The 22,791-nt window shown below is 39.8% G+C and overlaps 1 protein-coding gene across 1 annotated transcript in view; it reads right to left on the reverse strand.

Annotated features, from left to right (window-relative positions):
- Positions 1 to 19,540, reverse strand: part of LOC133133805 (serine/threonine-protein kinase NLK-like) — a 64,340-nt gene extending 44,800 nt beyond the window's left edge. The window contains exon 1 of the mRNA XM_061250032.1: positions 17,876 to 19,540. Coding sequence (XP_061106016.1) covers positions 17,876 to 18,333 — 458 coding nt within the window. The 5' untranslated portion in view covers positions 18,334 to 19,540. The remainder of the gene's footprint in view (positions 1 to 17,875) is intronic.
- Between the last annotated feature and the right edge of the window lie 3,251 nt (positions 19,541 to 22,791).

The following is a 22,791-nucleotide window of genomic DNA, read 5'->3' on the forward strand; positions in this document are numbered from 1 at the left end:
TGCATCATGTAGCCCTACCAATATTCCAGCCTGGACAGAGAAGGGCTAGGAGCTGAGGCCTGCAGTGTGAAAAAGGAAAAGTGGAGCCCAACACCAGTGGGAGCAGACCACAGAATGGAATACAATGGTTTGCATGTACTGTATACAGCAGCCAGATGGCAATATCCTACACAGTCAAATCTGAAATATGCCTGATAACATTTCAAGCTGAGTAGCATTCCTTATCAAAGATGAATGCAGCAGAGTTCCCATTGGCCAATACAATAATGCCACATCTGTGGAGCTTCCTGTATATAGTGGTCATTAAGCAGCATTCACAGGAGCTTTTATTTAGCTCAGCGAGCTAATGGGCATCCTGCTTTCTCTCTGAGCAACCCCATCACACCGGGGGTGAGTCGCATGGTAATCTTGGCTGATGACGGACAGGCAGTTTCAAACAGGGAGGGGACTTCCCAGTGGGAGCCGGGGAAAATGTTGCTTTGTTAAAAGAGTCTGTCAAATGTTTAAAAAGGTCAGCAAACCTGCCCCTTCCACTGCATTTGGCTCAGGGTCTGTGGACTGCAGCTACCGCGGTTTGCTGGCTGAGAATTCTTCCTGGCTCTCTAAACCATTCAGAATAGGACAAGGCTTGCTACAGACACTTGTGTGTATGTATGCCAGAGGTTGGCTTTGCATAGAAGACATCGGACAGGCCAGTATGTGATCTGGAGTAGAGGTCAATCACATTTCTGTTCCAGTGCAAACAAATTCCTGTCCGTGGATGCTGAAGTTGACTTTAAATTACACTGTCTTCCTGAGGAAATAATTTTGCCTTTCACCCATTAAATAACATTTTTGGGATTTCTGAGGGTACACTTTCAAGAGTCAAGAGTATTTTCTAATGATAATTTTACCCATTAGACATTAAACATAATTTTTTTTTATGTATTTAATTTTCTGAATGATTCTTTCTGAAAATGTTCTCTAAGCACCTACACATGAATGAATAAACAGAAAGTATTCAGACCTGTTCACTTTTCACACACTTTATTGAGTTATAGATTTAATTTTAAATGGGTAAAATTGCCAATTGTGTCCATAAATCTACTCTCAATAACCCATCATGACAAAGTAAAAACTTTTTAGAAATGTTTGCAAATGTATTAAAAATCAAATACTGAAATCTCTCATTTACATAAGTAGTCAGTTCTGTGGCACTTCTGTGGCAAATTGTAGTTAGGTGCATTCCGTTTGCTTTAATTATCCTTGAGATGTGTCTAGAACTTGATTGGAGTCCACAAGGCACACACTTGTGTACAGTGGTTTGATGTTTCATTTGGCACTTCTGCCTTGGGAGATCTGCCGGGTGGCGGAAAATTAGCATATGTTTTTTGTTTTTCCACAGTAACTTCTTGTTCGAACAACCAGGTGGCAAATGTGAGCACTTTAATCCAGAGCTGTCTGAAATACTTGCAATGTTCCGACAGTTGGGACAGCAGTGTTGCATATAGGCCAACATTTCAAAAACAGTCCACAAACTCAAAACTATAAAGATACAGTAAACTTCATTCTGTGCGATCACTGTTCATTTCACAAATAATTATATTCAGGATCAGCTTAGCATTATATTGTAGGCTGCAATGGTTAAAGTTTATATTGGGGTTTGGAAATCTGATGCTAGATCTGCACATGAGGGCAACATCACCCTGGAGCTGTGTATCAAGGCGCACCCAAAGTCATTTTTAAAAATACATTTAATCTCTCCAGCTAAACACTAGAATGCTAGAACGCTATAATGATAGATGTGATAGATGTGATTGGAGAGCAAAATGTATTTTTCCTCTGAGTGTGCAGCTAATATTTGTTCATTGATTCATTGATTGACAAGCGTGCCAACGTGAGTAATCAATCAGAAATTAATATGGCACTTCTTCGTGTTAAATGATAAATACAATTTAGAAAAATCTGTTTTAATCACAAAGCAGTGATGGAGACTTTCTGCTTTTCCTTGAGTATCAATAAAAAAAATGTATTCTAAATACTCCGTACGATCAGATATAGCCAGTTCTCCCCAATTAGGAAGTTTAGTATATGTGCCTCATGTATTTATTTTCATACATTTTAGCAACATTTGCGGACATGTTGACTTTTTTCTCAGCACACTCGGAAATTAGACTGCAGTGAAAAAGATCTGTAGATAATAGAGTGGTGAATCTTTTGAGATAACTTAATACATTTAATTAATGATTTAATATGAAGAAGCTGTGTGTTACTTTCAAATTTATTAGTCCTGCACGCTTTTCTTTCAAGAGAAATTAATGTAAAAGAGTTGAGATCAAGGATTAGTTTGAAAGAAAGTTTTCAGTTCCAGCCCATACACTGAAATTCAGAAATGTGGCCTCTCGAGGATAAGCCTGTGAATACAAATCATTTTCCCACTGTTTTGGTGTGTTTTTGCATTATGGTGATTATTATTATTAAATTAATTAAAGTCACAGACATTGCTTTATTACTGTACTGTAAGGATAAAAGGGGAGTTAGTTGCCTGTTGGTAGCTAGGCAATTGGTATTTGTTATGATTATGAGACGGAGCAATTGCTTATTTGTAATATGAACATAGACTAGACGTTCTGACAGAATGAACTTTGTATAAAACTTTGCATTGTAATGTTCCCATTAATGGATTGAAAACATTAATGTCATTAACATGTCAAGAACAGAGATAACAAAGCTGGCAAACATATTGGGCTGTTCCGTGGTCACTGAAATTTCAGAATAGGTGAGCTGTTTTTTGTAAGAATTTATTTATTTAGTTTGCTGGCTGACTGTGGGCAGATTAAGTGCATTAATCTGGCAATGGCCTGATTGGTACAGTGAGCTCTTGGGTTTCGGTCCACCTTTATCGTTTAACACTGTGGTGAAAATAATAATGAAGATTATTTTCCGGTCTGAAAATTTCAAAGTTTCAAAGTTCCAGTTCCTGCAGACATGAGTGTAGATGCAAGGGTTGGGCATCACATATACCATTATCTTAACAATAATGGGGAAAACTGTTTAAGGAATATACACCATAGTGACAGGCTTTAAATGCGGATGTGCTATTCATTTCATAGAACTTGGAAAACAGTCTAACAGTAGTCAGATTTTCAGCATAGTCTATAATGCCACGCGTTCCTTTCATTTAGCACATGCATATATGTCTGCAGTAGGTATACATTGAAATTGAATACATTTTGCATTTATTCTTCCAAGTGATTTGGGTCCCTTATTTGCGCATTTTGCTCAATCTTGGGATACAATCAAGGAAATGGATGAAAAGAGTAGGTTAGAAGCTATAGCGTACTATTGTTCTACTAATGAGCTGCAAATGTGATAATTGTCCTCCAAATGGGACTCATTTGTTACCTACAATTCTCCTTTCCTCCACTCATCTCGTCTCTTCCTATCTTGAAGTATGGGGTGGAGTGAACGATTGGAGGAAAGGAAAATAAAACAATTTCCGAGTAGTCTATTGGGACAGGCACTAATTTGTGTGCTGCCGGGTGAAGGGGAGTCGGGTAGAGGATGGGGGATTTGCTTCAGCGTTTTTGCCCTGCTGTTCTAGATATACACTGAGAAATTTACAGTGTGTTAATCCAAGGGTCAGTTCAAACAGACAGCGGTCATAACAGGGAATCCACAATCCTGCAGTCAAAAATCAAAGACGATCCAAAGTCACTATTCATGAGTGCTCTGAGCGCTCCTACCACTACTAGGGTCTGCAGTTCACTCCCTGAACCTAAAACTCCTCACATCAATCTTCACAATAATTCATATGAACATATTTTAGACACACTTGACACACAGACAAACACATTTCACAGCCGCCATTGATGTCATTTACAATGAGCAACAAGTACTTATAGTACAATAGTACGGTTATTATTTTAGTTGAATTACTTATTTTATACTGGATGGAGATATGTTGTTCCGTTTGGTCATGGGACCGAAGCTCTTTGTGTGGGCTAGTCCCAAAAACGCTTTCCCAAGCAGTAACAAGTTTGGCCGCCCTGGGTACCCATACCCAAGAGACACGGACAAAAGAGCGCACTGAACAATGACAAAGATACAACACACAAACAGCAAATTCAATGGATAAGTATCGGCAGGCACAGGGAGACTGGTCAGAATTGAGGGAATACAGCCAAATACAGAGAGGTCCTTAAAGAAAACATGCTCCAGAGTGCACCTCTGAGCACAACGATGACCTGAAGCATAGAGCCAAGACAACACAAGACAGTGCCACAGAGCCGAGCCCGGGTTCACATCGAGGTTCAAACAGTAAATATACATTCACTGAGCACTTTATTGGGGTAGGGCCTTTGCTCTCAAAACAGCCTCAATTCTTTGTGTCATGTATTCCAGAAGACGTTAAAAACATTCCTTTGAGATTCTGTTACATGTTAACATGATTGCCTCACACAATTTCTGCAGATTTGTCAGCTGCAAATTCCTGCTGTGAATCTCCCATTCTACCACATTATATTAAATTACATTACATTACATTACAGGCATTTAGCAGACACACATCCCAAACGTTTTCTATTGGATTCGGATTCAGTGACTGGGAAGACCACTGAAGAACATTGAACTCATTGTCATGCTCATGAAACCAGTTTGAGACGACTGTTGCCTTGTAACATGGTGCATTATCATGCTGGAAATAACCATTAGAAGATGGGTACATTGTGGCCATGAAGGATGCACGTGATCAAAAACAATACTCAAATAGGCTGCATTTAAATGACGATCAATTGGTATTAAGGGGCCCAAAGTGAGAAAACATTTGCCACACCAATACACCACCGTGACATTATTTGGCTGACGCTTTTATCCAAAGTGACTTACAGTTGATAAGACTAAGCAGGAGACAATCCTCCTCAGATCACGCAGTATCTACCCAGAAGTCTCTTCACACAGAATCTGGAGCAATGCAGGGTTAAGGGCCTTGCTCAAGGGGAAGCCCAACGGTTGTGCGGATCTTATTGTGGCTACACTGGGGATCGAACCACTGACCTTGCGTGTCCCAGTCATGTACCTTAACCACTACGCTACAGGCCACCATTCTGATCCTACCATCTGTATGCCTCAGCAGAAATTGAGATGAATAAGACCAGGCTACATTTTTCCAGTATTCATATGTCTAGTTTTGGTGAGCCTGTGCCCACTGCAGCCTCAGCTTTCTGTTCTTGGCTGACAGAAGTGGAACCCAACATGGTCTTCTGCTGTTGTAGCCCATCTGCCTCATGGTTCGACATGTTGTGCATTCTGAGATGCTTTTCTGCTCACTACAATTGTACAGAGTCGTTATCAGAGTAGAGTTATCATAGCCTTTCTGACAGCTGTCTGGTCATTCTCTGTTGAGCATGAAAATCCAAGGAGATCAGCAGTTACAGAACTACTCAAACCAGCCAGGTCTGGCACCAACAATCATGCCATGGTCAAAATCACTGAGATCATATTTTTTCCCCCATTCTGATGGTTGATGTGAACATTAACTGAAGCACCTGACCTGTATCTGTGTAATTATTGCACTGCTACCACACGATTGGCTGATTAGATAATCACATGAATAAGTAGGTGTTTCTAATAAAGTGCTCAGTGAGTGTACATAACAACATATTATTATTATTAAGCTTTTTTTATATAAGGTAGATTGAGCACACATGCTTTTTACAGCAACACCCCGTTAACGCCCCTCACAATTAGCCAAACCTGCATGTATTTAGACTTGACATGGTGAACTAGAAATAACCACCTTGCGATTGTATGCCTCCACCAACCAGTCAAGTTGCAGTTTACAGCACTGTCTGTCCAGCAATAACTATCTTCTAAACTTCATGAATCCAAGTACATTAAGTAGAGCTTAATGTATTTTTATAATTTTTCTACATATCATTACATAATTAATGTGCCGTTTCTTTGTGTTACCTAGAATGTAAACATTAAATGTTGAATTAAATATTTCTCATTACAAGCTGAACGCTTAGTTAAAGTAGTGGAATGATAAGACCAAGAAAAATATTTGATTATCTTTAATACGATAGCACATGTTCATTGTATGAATTCATTTGATTTGCACCATAATTATTTTCTGTCAAATCAACAACAATTGAAGAATATTCAAACAAAGGTGTTTGATACAAACTCTGAAATATAAACTTATGATTACATTCCATTATTGGCATTTGGCAGATGCTCTTATCCAGAGCGATGTACAGTTGATTAGACTAAGCAGGATACAATCCACCCCTTAAGCAATGCAGGGTTAAGGGCCTTGCTCAAGGGCCCAACGGCTGTGCGGATGTTTTTGTGGATTAGAACCACCGACCTTGCGTGTCCCAGCCATGTACCTTAACCACTACGCTACAGGCCGCCCCAACATCACCAATCAACAAACAAAATAACCCAAGATTGTGGTGAGCAAAACAACATGATGTGACAGTGAAGTTGACCTTTGGGATATAAAATGTCATCAAGTCATAATTTTATTCTATTAGACATTTGTGTGAAATTTAGTTATAATTAGCGTATGAATTCTGAAGTTGTAGCCAAAACGCCTTTTGTGAGGTCACAGCGACCTTGACCTTAGACCACCAAAATCTAATCTGTTCATCCCTGAATCCAGTGGACGTTTGAAGAAATTCCCTCAATGTGTTCCTGACATATTGCGTTCACAAGAGTTGGACCAACAGACAACTGACAGATGGGCAGACAGATGGATGGACAACCCAAAAACATAATGCCTCCAGCCATGGCTGTCGCGGAGACGTAAAAACACTACTGGTTCAGCAGGTCTCCCTGAAAACGAGGTCCTGAAAAGTGCTGTTAGTGGCAGTTGGTGAAGGGTTAATAAGACAGCTTTGGCAGTGCTCTCTCTCCTCCACTTCAAAGGTAAGTCAGGCTCCCATCTTGGGCTGTGCATCTGCCAAATACAGCCCTCTCAAAAATGTGCTTTTGAGTGCTGTGAAAGCCAGGGCTGTCTGTCTGCCTTTCATGCTAAAGGTCCAAAAAGCCCTGGAGTGCTGCTTCATTTATATTACCCTGGAAAACAAAGAGATAATAATGCACAGAACTGGGTAGTGAAGCCATTCTTTGCCTCTGTGTGTGTGTGTGCACATATGTATACAGCTTGCACATAGACATCAGCAATTCCTTTACACATAAACACTATTCAGTATCCTCAAATGTTAATACATTCTGCATTTATAAACCACAAGTCTTCAATATGTCAGCTTTTCCAAACATTTTTGCACCACTACTAAAAGGATAATGGTCCTGTAAATGGCAACTGAACTACATCCATATTACCTCGAAGGCAACAAGCAGTCAGAAAGAACCTGCTTAAACGGGACGTTTTTTCTAGAGAAAACAAAAACCCCAGGGAAAGTGCATTTATAGAATAAATAATGGATTGCGAGGCTTCCCTGGATGCCTACATTATCTTATACATTATTTTCACCTGCAGAATGTAGCTAAATTGAGATCAATCTTGTCTGAAGATAATGCTGATGTGTTGGTGCATGTCCTTGTCATTTCTGCTTAGGGAAATGCTTTGTTCTTTAATTTAGCAGACTACTCCGCTACTACTGCAGAGGCTTCAGTTGGGCCAGAATGCAGCTGGCTAAAACGCTTCCCCACACATGCAATACGGCACATAGGCCTAATTCCTGTTTTTAGTACTTGGCACTGGCGCCCAGTTACTGTATATATTCAGTTGAGCGCAAGATATGCTCACTACTAATGAAGCCGCACATCGACTTGGGCTTTTGTACTTTGTAGGATGAGACTGAACCTTATGCTCCAAGCCACACTCATTCATTTCCTGGAAATCTGTCACTTGCTTAAAACAGGTGGGGGAAGATCTCTTCGCTGCTCTACACTTTGTGTTTGGACTTCAGTTTCAAGCTATATCCAAGGTTGTGGTTCCATTCAAATCTGGTATACATACTTAGTTGTTATTGTGACTTTTCCTCTTAGTCTGGACTGGAGTTTATTTAGAGTTTACCTCTGATCCTATTGAAAAAGTGTTTTGGGTGTCTGTCAGCTCCCACAAGAAGTAGCTGAAGTGTGCACACTCCTTGCATCACCCATGAGCCACTAACTTACACACTACAGTCCACACAGGAATGCTGTCATTGATTGGAAGACAGGAGGGTCACTATGTGATGACCGCTTCCTGGCATGTCAATTCAGAGGAGCCAATGCAGCAGTGACTGAGGAACCCTGGCCAATTTAAACTTCTGATGGACCAAAGCCAACTGTATCCTGCCACTGTAGACCCCTATCCTGGCCATAATCAGCTGGCATAATCAGCTAGGTTTTTATTAAAAACTTACACTCTCTGAGCACTTTATTAGGAACATGCTGCTCTTTCTTTCCTTGATGATTTGAAGTAGCTTACAGTGTGAGTTATATGGGCCTAAGCATGTTAGCCATATCACTTCTGAACCACTTGTGGCATTGTCTAATTAACATGTAGCCTACATTTAGAAGTTTACAGTACTATGCAATGGGGATGAATGTACAGATAACTTAGTCACCAGTCAAGTTAATTTGAAGAGAAATGCAAAAAGCATGCTCTTTCTTTCCTTGATGATTTGAAGAAATTCAATACAATTCAATGACACGTTAGACAAAATAATAAAATAATTTTCAAAAACGAGGGCCATTTTTTGTCCCCTCCCTCCTTATGAAGAATTATGAAGCCATTTTTGCTCATTGCCCTCATATACACTCACCGAGCACTTTATTAGGAACATTTTTACTTTATTACACCTACTTATTCATGCAATTATCTAATCAGCCAATTGTGTGGCAGCAGTGCAATGCATACAATCATGTAGATACGGATCAGAAGCTTCAGTTAATGTCAACCATCAGAATGGAGAAAAAATTTCAGCAACTGCTGAGCTCCTGAGATCCAGTGAGCAGCAGTTCTGCAGACAGAAACGCCTTGTTAATGAGACATCAGAGGAGAATGGCCAGACTGATCAAAGCTGACAGGAAGGTGTCAGTAAAGCAAATAATCACACATTACAACAGTGCAGAGGAGCATATCTGAACACACAATGCATCATTACTAGGCAGTAGGCAGTAGAAGTCTAAAAAAAAAGTCTAATGAATACCTAATAAAGTGCTCGGTGAGTATATAGAAAGCAGCTGTTAAAAAAATTAAGTATGCAGTTCTAAGTTGCACTTATTGCAGGTTATTGTCTCTGTTTCATATTTGTGTGTGCATATTAGTTTGAAATCGGTTTTTAAAGAAAATGCATTAGATATTTTTTTATTTCTTTTGAATCGGAAATGCGATGCCAGATTATTAAAAAGACTCTCCCCCAGCGAGAAAAGCAGTTTAGATTCTTATCAGTTTCTTATTTGCAATGCAGGGCAATAAAACAACTGGGTGCCCCATGCTAGCTAACGGTTTACAACCCTGACCTAGTCACAGACTCAGATAATAAAAGGCAAACAATCCTTGATACCACTTCTCTACGTCTTGCATGAATAAACAGTTTTGTTTTTTTCTTAGCTCACTTATATTGATGCCTGTCGATACCGTTCCACATTTTGTACACAAGTTGACATCAAGTTTGTGCACACATATAGTTTTGGGTTGGTCCTTGACTTAGAAATTGAGATATTGTATGCTAAACTATAAAAACATAAGGCATTTTGTAATTTGTTTGTATTTCAGTGTAACATTTTTGTGCACTGTGTACACTGTATGCACATGCTCTGACATAAATTTGTTCTGTTTTCTAAATGGTACAAGCCTCTTCTTTCATTGAAGTCTTCAACCATGTGTGCGCAGTATATAGTTTGTGAGATATTTTTATAGGACTAGTACAAAATAGGTAGAGATGTTCCGATACTGGTCTACCTAATAAAGTGCTTAGTGATTGTATATTTAAAATGATGGACTTAAGTCTCCTATGACTCATGATTACAAAAATAATAAGCATGTTCTTGACTAATTATCAAGGTTGTACAGTACAGCTTAACTTGCAAAATTTAGGATGAAACTTTTTTTCTTGGAAAGAAGTAAACATTTTTATCAATTTTACCAATTAAACACAGTTCTTTCACAGTTCTCTGCCCAGTCTTTGACACTCATATTTTTTATTCTTGCTCTCACTATAATGAGAACAATCTGCCTTGAATATTGAGTACTGGGAATGAAACCAGGAGTATTACTGGATCAGCAGCAGAGCTCATACATCCCACTTCCCAGCAAAGATGGGAAGGCTCACTAACCAGCATATGCTAGCCCTGGAAAAGGCCTGAGCATGGAGTTCAAGGAAGGGGGAGATCAAATAGATATTCACAAGGGAATTCACTTTTTTTAGGTGCAATTTTGGCCCCCACTAACTAAAATCCAGAGACATTTTCAAAAATAAATGAGGGCAATTTACAAAATAGAACTACAAGCAGAAGATTCTGGTCTCACAAGATTTCTGATCACAAAGCGATCCATAATAGCCATGAGGTGGGTGGCATCTCAGTTCAGAACAAGCACGTGGCGGGAAATGTAATGATCACAGAATTCTTGTCCTATGAGTGTCATGATGTTGAGGCTCTGACATACTTACAAGTGTATTTCCAGCTTTGACTCAAAATATTTCTTTATTAATAATAAAATAAAATATCAATATAGTATAATATACTAATAGTACAATTATATTATACCGTGTGTTGTCACATAAGTCCGTGATTTCATTTTTTGGCAGTTCCGTGACTTTTTTTGCCAGTGTCCAATTCAGCACACTTGCCTCCTATTGAGGATACAACAATGTGTTTGGTAACTTTTTTTTTGTATGGCCAACCTTAAAGTAGCTTACAGTGTGAGTTATATGGGCCTAAGCATGTTAGCCTTATCACTTCTGAACCACTTATGGCATTGTCTAATTAACATGTAGCCTACATTTAGAAGTTTACAGTACTATGCAATGGGGATGAATGTACAGATAACTTAGTCACCAGTCAAGTTAATTTGAAGAGAAATGCAAAAAGCATGCTTTCTTTCCTTGATGATTTGAAGAAATTCAATACAATTCAATGACCCTTTGATAAATAATTTTCAAAAACGAGGGCCATTTTTTGTCGCCTCCCTCCCTCATGAAGAATTATGAAGCCATTTTTGCTCATTGCCCTCATATACACTCACCGAGCACTTTATTAGGAACATTTTTACTTTATTGCACCTACTTATTCATGCAATTATCTAATCAGCCTATTGCGTGGCAGCAGTGCAATGCGTACAATCATGTGGATACGGGTCAGGAGCTTCAGTTAATGCTCACACCAACCATCAGAATGGAGAAATAATTTGATCGAAGTGACTTTGACCGTGGAATGATTGTTAGTGGCAGATTATCAAGTATCAAGCAAGTTTGATACTCAGACACTGCTGATCTTCTGGGATTTTCACACACACAAGTCTCTGGAGTTTGAAAAGAATGGTGCAAAAAACTAAAAGAAATCCAGTGAACAGCAGTTCTGCAGACAGAAATGCCTTGTTAATGAGAGACGTCAGAGGAGAATGGCCGACTGATCAAAGCTGACAGGAAGGTGAAAGTAACACAAATATCCACACACTACAACAGTGGTATGCAAAAGAGCATCTCTGAACACACAATGAATCATAACTCTAAGTGGATAGGCTACAGCAGTAGAAGTAAAAAAAGTCAAATAAATTCCAAATAAAGTTCTTGGTGAGTGTATTTCCGATTCTGACCCTGTTCACAATGCATTTCCAAATTCGCAGCTCTGTAGGAATGGCCCAGCCCCACCAGCAGCCCAGAAAAAAAGCCATATGATGTTATTCATAACCATGCTGGTGTATTGACTTCAGATATAAAAAGCATGGTGTGTCAATTGCAAAACGCAGGCATGAACACCATGGTTTTTAAGGGCAAAAACAACCATGATTCAAGCTGGTATGCAATAGGATGCACCGCCACTCAACTGGTACTTCTCCCTGTAAAGTCAAGGGTCAGGCCCTAGCAGTTCTCCAAAAAATGTTCCTTACTGTAAGTGTTTGTAGAAGGTATTTCGCACTGGGGCAATTTCATATGCTGAGTGTGTGTTAAAATGCCATCACATGGGTTTGCCTCCAGCATTATTACTGAAGCCTCTTCAGCATGGTCAGGGAACTAGCCAGCTTCGGCTCGGACCCACCGTTAGATGCAATACTAGGGCCCTCGCAGTGCCTACAGTGACACATCACTAACTCCACAAAAATCCACATTGCCTAAATGCTCATTTAATTTCAGGCCTTCTGGTTTTTCAGTAGTTCTGTGGGAGATTTTCCATTTCACATTAGCGTACGCTTCCAGTCAACACCCCAATGGCAAACAGGGGCCCAAGAGGGCAAGGGAGGGCAGTGGAAAACAAACAACCAAGGGAGGAGAACCTCCCAAAAGTACATCAGACACCCAGAACCCACAAGGTAACGCTGGGACACAGCCAGGAATCTGCAGGCACAGCAAATAGGGAGGGTCGTAGTTAATCGATTAACCGGTTAACCGAAATGGACACTTGACCCAAAACGGCCAACGTCTTAACTGGTTAACGTTTTAACGTTTTGAAATTTATATATATATATATATATATATATATATATATATATATATATATATATATATATATATATATATAAACATTGATAAAAACATTTTTTAAGACTGTTCTATACTTTGATTGGAGTTGTGGGTAGCCTACAGCAGTGTGGTCTTAAAATTTCAGAGTAGCCAAATTAACATGACTTTGGCACCACCGACTCAGGAACGCGGAAGAGTACGCTATGGCAAGCAACATTTTGAAGAGGATAATCTGTAAGTGTAAATCAGTGTAAATATGTTGCATCAAGCAGGTTCAACAACTATGTGATGATAAATCTCCACATGAAGGAAAACGCAATCCTCTAGATCCTCTAAACACAAGTTAAACGTGAGTGTGATTCAACCAGAAAGGAGTATATTGCACAGCATGTCACTTGTATAATTATTATGGTCATGTTGCCTCTTAATTTGGTTAAACTAAAATTACAATGAAAATTTCTTGATCCCATGGATCCACATTTTAAAAATGTAAAAATTTTAAAAGTTAGAGCCACAATATACCATCACGCAAAATCTTTACAGTGCAGGCTGTGAAGGAACAGACTACAGCGAAGATAGTTGGGAAGATAATATCTGACCTTCTTGTTGTCTGTAACTTTTTCCACCAATGGCTGACCTCCCTTACAATGGCGGCATAGGGTGTGACTGTAATATGTTGATGGATGGGCAATTAAAACAGGTGTGCTGCAAGCTTACATCATAGATGAAAGGCACACAGCCAAAAATACCGCAGCTCATCTTAGATCTGATTAAATTCAGAAATGCCACTTGTATTTTTATTACCTTTGAAACAAAATTAAACAAAAAAAACTGCAAGAGATAGTTTTTTTCTGGGGAAAATGAAAAGAAACGACACTTCAAGTTCAGTTCGACAAGTGCTATCGCCAGACTTCTCGAGACAAATAAAGGACTTCATCATTAAAGTCCAAACAACTGCAGACCGTGGCTGGGAGTTGAATACCTAAATCAACTGCAAAATTAAAAGGCAATCTAGTGTCCTTGAACAATAGTAGACGAGCCATAAATATGGAAAAACTGGTTGCTTGCTACACTTCCATGCAAACGAGCAACCAGCTTTCTTAAAACCAGCCAAAATAAAGTCCTGTATTAGCGGGCAACATTCCTCAGGTAGTGTCATATATTGCAATATCTGTTTCTCAGCTAGTAGCCTATTGCTGAATGTCTTGGGACTGATGTTGAGTAGCCATTTCCATGCAATCACCCCTTGTCAGTGTCATGCCTTCAAAATATTTGGAGTTTGGAAATATTAGTGGTGATACACCACTATTAGTGGTGAAAGACGTTGTCTTTCGTGCAACCATAAATTAATCAAGTCATTTTTTGCCCAAGTTTTTTTCCTGAAATTATGCAGTTGTACAGTAACATATCTAATTAATGTGCTAATACTGACTTTTATTGTTTTGGCTGTGGTCCAGCCTATTGGAGCATGCTTGTACAGCCTATTATGGGAATTTCTAAAAATAGATTGGTTAATCGATTAAATCGATTAAATTGATTAACCAATGTCGCCAGTTAACCGAACCAGGAAAATACAGAAAATGCCCATCCCTAGAAACTTGTCTCATCATGCACCTTCCTTCTGCTGCATTCAAAACAACATGCATCACAGGTTCGTACACACACACACACACGGACAATCACAAAAAGGCACGCATGCCTATGTTCCTTTAGTCCCACATACAAGCCTGCATGCACATGCAAGACCTATACCCTCCAACCTGAGAAGATACACACAAGAATGCACATACACACACACACACACACAGAGTACATAAAGCTTTGATCATTAATGAAATGATACATTCATGTTTGTCTGCCAACTCATTATAAATGCTTATCATGCCCCATAGCACAGTACCATCATTTCCTTGATTTAATTTTGGTTTGTATACACACACACAAGCATCACACATGCAGGCCTATAGTTTTCTCATACTTAGTTTTAAACAACGCTATTACTCCCTGCGTAAGTTTATGTTCCCCAGAACTCAGTCTAATATTTGTTCAGGAAACAAAACATTTGATGCTGGCTCTCTTTCTGCTGACAGCCCCATTCATAGAGTCATTGCTATGTGTGAAATCAATATGCTAGATCTTATGTTTCAAGTGAACAAAATATGACAGAGTAGATTTATTTCCTTCTTTCAGTGTGGGTAACGACAGACCACCTGCTGGCATTGTGCTGACAGATATATTTAGCAATACACTGCTGACCTACACAGAATGCAAGATTGATATAAGAATGAAATTTTAACCTGGAAAGCTCAGTCCCACCCGGGCAGCTAAGCAAAGGACACAGTGATCTTCAAGTAAGGACAAAGTTAGTTTTCTCCCAAATTTTACAGATACTGGCATCGACAAATAGTGTCTATGCAACAGTGAACACTACGAGACCTAGCTAGATACATAACACATAGCCCAAGCATTATCCACATCAATAGATTTTTGTCCCTAATTTGTACAGCCTCACAACTTCTCCGACCTTTCATGTCTTTCACTGAGACTACAGCCCCTAGGACTCAGTCAAAGGCCTTAATAAGGGCTGACACCATTCCTACCAGAGACGAAGCCCTCTCTGTTGTGGTGCTGAGGGGGCACTGTAGGACTGAGAGAATTCTCAAAGTGCATTTCCTGACTTGCTTTCAGCAGTGGCTATAAATACGCTGGCCAGCCCTAGAGATCACTGCAAACAATGCACAACAGGAAGAGGATTTTTGAACATCTTCAGGTCAGGCTACGACTGCAGCAGCAGTGGCTGCATGCAGGAAAATGTTATCAGGGCCCTGCCCCCACAACAGCAGCAGCTCTCAACCACAGGCCCCCAAAGCACTGAAGCCACAAGGACCAGCAGTCTCTCAGTTCTCACAAAGATAATGGGCCTCATGCAAAAACATTTTTATATTCTTACCATAAATTTCTCGTACGAAGGGCTTGTACAAGTGTGCCACAACGGATTCAGAAAACACTTATAATTTCAGAAAAATGTCCTAAATGAAGATGTCCATTATAATACAGTATATATGGTACAGCAGGTGGTTTCCGTTGGATAGATGGCAAATGGGATTAACAAGAACTAGAGAAGTCTCACGTAGTAGGTACATGATTGGGTAGACTGCAGGTCATTGTTTTTTGGCAAAGCATAATATGGTAGAAATTTCGGATTTTCCACAATCAAACAATTACATTTGTGATGCCGTACCTGCCCCTAAAGCTTATAACAAGAAAATAATTGGCTCAAACCACTCTCCTGGATATGGAATAAAGGTTTGCAAAGATTCATAAGGATAGGATAGTATGACTATGTAATATTTTCCAAAATCAGGTTTTGAGAAAATTGAAATGGCGTAATCATTAAAAAGGTGGTATTATCCTTAAAGTTGAATAGTTGAGGGATGTTTTGCAGCAGTAAACAGAAAAGGGTACATTCTACAGAAATTTATTTTTTCAGTGACACAGAACCTTAACAGGGACCCCTCTACCAGAAAGACTTGCACACTCAAAGCTAACATTTGCAGTGTTCAATCCAGGATATGAAATTAATAGGATTCTGACGAAATTAATATGCATGTTTCTTAACACAAGCTTGAATATGACATACCAAAAATGAAATGGTTACTATATTTGAACCCTTTTGACAACAGGCATAATCCTGGCCTCTTCTGAAAGGTAACACTTTGTTTTCCAACAATTAAAATTACAAAAACAAAGTTACAGAAGCTCAAACACAGTGGAAGCGGTAGATTTTTTCTCACTCAAAATATGTTCTGTTTTTCAGTGGATATTGCCTTTAGTTCGCTGGACCCTTGCCATGAAAAGGACGCTGACATTCCCTTGATTTGTGTACTCTGTGGATTTCCAAAATGCAGAGAAGGTGAGGTCCCCCCACGCTTGTTTTGCCACCCACATTAAAAAATAAGGAACTGTTGTCGCTAATGCAATGGCATCTTAAAATAGATTATGGGCATGGAACCATGAGCTTTAACACTTCCAAGCGGTATATCATGCTACCATAGTGATGGAAAAAAATAATAATGCAAAAAATAAATAAATAAATAAATAAAACCCACACCAGCCACACCAGTGAGACTTAAGCAGTTAACTAGGCCAGTCATTAATTAAATGTTGCTGAATGTATATGTTGACATACAGTGCCCATCAACCAGGAACAGGCAGTATATTAAGAATCTTACTTAAAATAGGCAGTCACCTCGCCATACTCAAAGTTGCAGTGTAGTAGACTCTTTGCTAACTTTGTGGATGTTGTGGACTTTGTGTGAAAGTGTAAAATACAATGTAGACAGAGTTTGTCATATTTTGGCCGGTGGTCAAATCATGGCAAGATGGTGAGAAATGCAGCCTTGACTGACAGTCAGAGAACTTCCTTGAATTTGTGGAGCTCTTGGGAAACCTGCCATTCGCATGATCTGCTAAGTGAGTACCCAACTATTACAGATACAAAGGTTTACTAGTGAACAATCATTCAGAGCAGGTCGAATTCTGTCCATGTTATTACACCAAACCTCCAACAATTTCTGAAATAAGACAGCACATTATTGACACTAACTTAAGTGTTGTGTTTCAACTTGTGCATTAACTGCTGAAAACCCAAAATCTCATGAGTTTTTAAAGTATACTCTTCAGGCTAAATCCAAATCTTTTTAGATTTTCCTAAAATAAAATTAAAAAAGTAAAGGTCCTCCTCAGTCAACATCTCAACAGCCAACTATATAAACCCTCAGGCCCTGGCCAGCTGACATTGCAGTAATGTAAAGCTCCTTATGATATTAAAATGGAAATGAAAACTCAAAAAAGCCACAGGAGAAAGCATGGAAAGGAAGAGCGAGAAAAAAGTAAAAACAAGGATGTAAACAAAGGAAGGAAAAAGGAAAACTGGAAAGCTGAAAACATGGAGTGTGTGAGGGGAAAATGAAAAAATCTCCAGGAAAACTGATAATTATGCTTGGAAGTTATTCAGTATTGGTGCTCTTAATCATAATCCCTCTGACCATAAACAGTTCACGGGAATGTCCCAATATCTTCTATAAGGAACAACAGTTTTTTCCCCTTTGCCTGGGTTTAGGTGTTATTAAGAACAATGCACTACCAGTAGCCGATACAAAGTTGTCATAATAACTGTCGTTTGGCTAAGAAACGTTCAAAGCAACAAGAAGTGAAAATATGTATACACTTAATATGCTGATACACTCACTCACCATACTACTCCAAATGCTCCGTATCCAATTGGTCTGTCGGGCTCGATATCCAGAGGCTGTTGTAAGAGGTGTGAATGTTGGTGATGGTGATGAGCTTTGACCGCTGCGGCCTGAACTTGGGCCGGTGCCGCAGCCGCGGCGGGACCGGGGGCCTGTCCAGGAGCTGGCGAAGGAAAGTACGGTTGTTGCTGGCTCGGGTTCAGCATTACCGCCGCAGCGGCAGCAGCTGCTGCAGCAGCTGTAGAGGCGTGCTGCTGGACTGGATGGACTGCAGCGGCTGAACCGGGGTGTAGGTGATGCTGCCCCGGGTGATGATGATGGTGTTGGAGATGGTGTGGTGGCACATGCGATAGTTGGTGGTGATGATGTGGGTGATGTGCTGCCACCGCCGACGCGCCACCGTTGTATGCAGCCATCATTTTTGCGGCGTTGGAAGCCGTGGTTCCACACAAAGCCATTCACTCAACAGCAGCACTCGAAAGGCGGAATAAAGGAAGGGAGAAATGGAAATAAAAATATAGGGAACTCTAGCCTATCAAAGGTCTTAGCAGCTAAACGGTAAAGACGAGTTGGGGGGAATGGAAGCAGGGCAGCTGGGAGCCAAACGGTCAAATACGTCAACACTAAACCGGATAAATTCTAAAATTAAGATGAAATATATTTATGAAATAAATGTAAGCCCGTTAGTTGTCAATTGTATATGAAGGTAACCCTAATTCCTACACGGCTTCATTCTAATTACAATGATCTGACCTACTTCGTTTGATTTAGCTATAGGCCTAGATAGATCTGCATGGATGAACTTAACATTTAAATGCTATTTTACGCACAAATGAAGATCATTGGTTAAAATAATTAAAATGGTAATAATGTTAATGCGACACAAAACCCCTCTCCCCCCACAATAAATAAATATTCCACGGCCTTAGATCTCCCACATGTTGGAAGTGGCTATCCCCTCTCCACTCACAAAACCAGGACAATTTCCCATTTTTGCAGTAAAAGAGGGTAATCTGCGCGTATCACATAGGAACCAGGCGGTCATCTGTCAGATTCTCCCATCTTTGCCTTTTCATGATAAATCCATCGTCACTGCAGGCACCGCCAACTGCAGCATGTACTGTAGGTTACTCCACAGAAGTTGTTATGGTCTCAGTTGGGCTACTTGTTTTCGGCTATGCAAGATACAAGAATGTTCGTGTACAACAAACTCGAAACTGTAGGTTAGCTCTAAATGTAGTCAAGTGGTGGAAATATTAGGTTTATCGGGCCATGTGACCCGCAAATGCGATAATTAAGGTGATGCTGGTCTGTATTTGTTGATTTCCCGATGCCGTTGTCGATGAGGTGTTTGGGGAAATCTGTGCTCCAGGCTCCCTTTTAAAAATATCGTGATTCTCGCTGAAGCCCATATCCAGAAATCCAGATCATTTCGTAAAAAAAAATTTCCTTTATCCTGCAGTTAGAATAGCAGCCTTCCAGGAGAGATCAGTCAACTTATTTTTTCCATCAGATCCGGTGTTTGCTAGCTTGCTTGCTGCACTGTCTCCTTGTGTTCGTAGACTCAGAAATTAAATAAAGGAAATATAAAATGAAAATAAAATATCGAGACCGCCCCCTTCGCAGTGACAAAACAGACGGCCACAGTCGATTCTCCTTGGCCGGATGGTGCTGCCTGGAAAGTGACACGCGCAGCCAGAGCAAAGCTACCAGTCCGTTCCTCCTGTGATTGAAGGTCTTCCAGCCAATCAGAGTACAGACACAGCCGCCTCTGATGTGCTGATGTCATTCCACTAATCGGATAAAGGAGAAGAACCGTCCATCAGATAGGCTGTAAGGGTAGTAACTTGCGACTTACGCCATTGTGCTTCAAAAATATATTCTGTGGTTACTATTATAAAACGGAGACTTAACAGTGGAGGAAAAGACGCTCGGCTGCATTGTAGAAATGTATGTGTACTGCAAACAAACCGTTCGCTTCTGAAGAGCGCTGCTAGTCTGAAATGATTGCCATGAAATACTAACCAATGACGGACGTAGCTGAGTCTTGGGCTATGGTTACGACAAGGCCGGAGCTCTGATTACCGATACGAATATTTTTGGAGCAATCCCCTTGCAAATAGCTAGTGCTTTTAATCTCCAGATTATACAGGCGTATATAATATATATCGTATATAATTCTGGAGTATTATGAAAAAGAACGCACATTTCTTAAACCCCTATAAATTCAAGTTGGCGTGCGATCCGCCCCATGCGGGCACCAGAAGGGGCAGGACTAGAGTAGCCTATAGCCTACGCCCCCTAATGCTTCACTGTCATCTGTCACCTAGAAAACAGCGACTTGTGTCTAAAATATACACTCAGTGAGCACTTTATTAGGTATTTATTAGACTTATTTCTTAGACTTAATGGTGTTCTGCTACTGTAAACTATCCACTGAGAGGTTGACGTGTTGTGTGTTCAGAGACGCTCTGCATACCACTGTTTTAATCCTTGGTTAATTGCGTTACTGTCACCTTCCTCTTAGCTTTGACCAGTCTGGCCCTTCTCTACTAATCTCTCTAATTAAAAAGGCATTTGCAGAAATAAAATATGTATATAAAATGTAGGGAACTCTAGCCTATCAAAGGTCTTAGCAGCTAAACGGTAAAGACGAGTTGGGGGGAATGGAAGCAGGGCAGCTGGGAGCCAAACGGTCAAATACGTCAACACTAAACCGGATAAATTCTAAAATTAAGATGAAATATATTTATGAAATAAATGTAAGCCCGTTAGTTGTCAATTGTATATGAAGGTACTGAACTGCTGTTCACTGGATGATTTTTGTTTTTCATACTACGTCACTAAGATCACATTTCTTCCCCATTCTGACATTTGGTCTGAAAAACAGCTGAACTTCTTGATCAGGCCTGCATGCTTTTGGTAAATGGTAAATGGTTGGCATTTATATAGCGCCTTTATCCAAAGCACTGTACAATTGATGCTTCTCATTCACCCATTCATACGCACACTCACACACCAACGGCGATTGGCTGCCATGCAAGGCACCGACCAGCTCGTCAGGAGCATTTGGGGGTTAGGTGTCTTGCTCAGGGACACTTCGACACAGCCCAGGCGGGGGATCGAACCGGCAGCCCTCCGACTGCCAGACGACTGCTCTTACTGCCTGAGCCATGTCGCCCCCGCTTTTATGCATTTAGTTGCTGCCACATGATTGGCTGATTAAATATTTGCATTAACAAGCTGGTTTACCGGTCTGCCCAATAAAGTGGGCACTGAGTGTATATTTTAATCAGAGGATGATTAATGATTTATACACCAGGTTTGTGTATCTATAGGCTATTAATTCATATTGTAGGCTTATCTTTGAAATAGAAAAGTAAATATCTTTTAGTCAAATATTAGTAACTACTACCACCATATTAGCCTGATACTGAGAACCTCTGAAATAATAAGAGAAAACTTTATGTAAGAGTACTTTTTATGCCCCCATCTGGTCCCTGATTTCTGTAAAGGTGACTGGTCATGCTTTAACATACCCACAGAGCGGCATTCCTCTCGTCAGCAGTTTTGAGGTAACTTGAACAGACTGACAGCAACTGTGAATTCCAAACAACTGCAACTAAGTTCATCATCATGGTTACATATCTCATGACCAGCTCAGTGTCCACTATTGAATCATGTTTCATGTTGGACACCCACACATACATAACATGTGAGGCAAAAATCAGAAAGGGTCCTAAAAATACAGAGCTGGTGAGACTGAGGAAACGGACTTGGATAATTATGCATTAACTGAAGTGGTTAACAATTAATTAAACATAATATATAATATAAATAGAATTCCAAGTGAGTTTGTGGGAAATGCATTTTTTTATTTCCCTTTTTCTAAATTCCAGATCACCTACGTAATACAGTAGGTGTGTGCACCCTCCTAACCTTCCCCCAGCCCCTCAGCCTTTATGTACTAATTAGTTCCTAAGTAAGCATTTCTGTGCATCACATATGGATACATAAAATACCTTAGTAAAAGATCTTTGTAGCCTCAGCATAGCTTGTACAATTTTAATATTTAAAGTATTAGATTAAGGTGGGGATGGATGACATTGGCTGCTGGAACAGAAGTTGGAAAACATTTTTCCATTGAGCCTTGACTGGTCACATAGAACATTCAGGATGCACCCTCACCCTGTTATTGACAGTTCGCTGAGAAGAATGGGAGTTTATTAAAAGGTTAGAAGTTAGTAATTGCTAGACCATTGGAAAGTGGGAAGTCTTCTTCAACCTGAACCTCAACTGTAACAAACAAAAGAGTATGTGGAAAAACAAACACAAAAAAAGCACATTTCTAATTTGCAGTGGCGGCCCTGTCTCTCCTTCTCCACTGCACTCAAGAGCATTGTAGTCAGCCATAAACTTACGTCCCATCAATTCAATCATTGATTATGATTATAACTCTTCTGAAAATACTTCGATTTTTACCCTCCTACAGAGCTGAAATACAGTAATATAATAATAATAATAATAATAATAATAATAATAATAATAATAATAATAATAATAATATCACTACTGCAAAGCATATACTTGTCAAATGTTTTTGTGTTGAACAGTAGTGGTTTGCTGTCAGTGGGAAAATATGAATCTAATTATACTTAAGGTTTAATCCCCAGTATTAGAAGTACAATTATGAATTTAAAACCTTTGAAAATAGACCAGCACTGGTCCATATGTTTTTCTGTTGTTTCAGATTATTGTGGATTATCACACAATGACTGTGTCATTGAGCAACTGGATAAATATAAACCAGAGATATCACCCACACAATGGAATGTCAGTAGCCTGTGTCAATAAATTGCTGCAGTACTATTGACCACCCACCCATAATACATTTTAGATGATAAATAGCCAAGAAT

This window comes from Conger conger, chromosome 7 (assembly GCF_963514075.1).
Source record: "Conger conger chromosome 7, fConCon1.1, whole genome shotgun sequence".
Taxonomy (NCBI): Eukaryota; Metazoa; Chordata; class Actinopteri; order Anguilliformes; family Congridae; genus Conger; species Conger conger.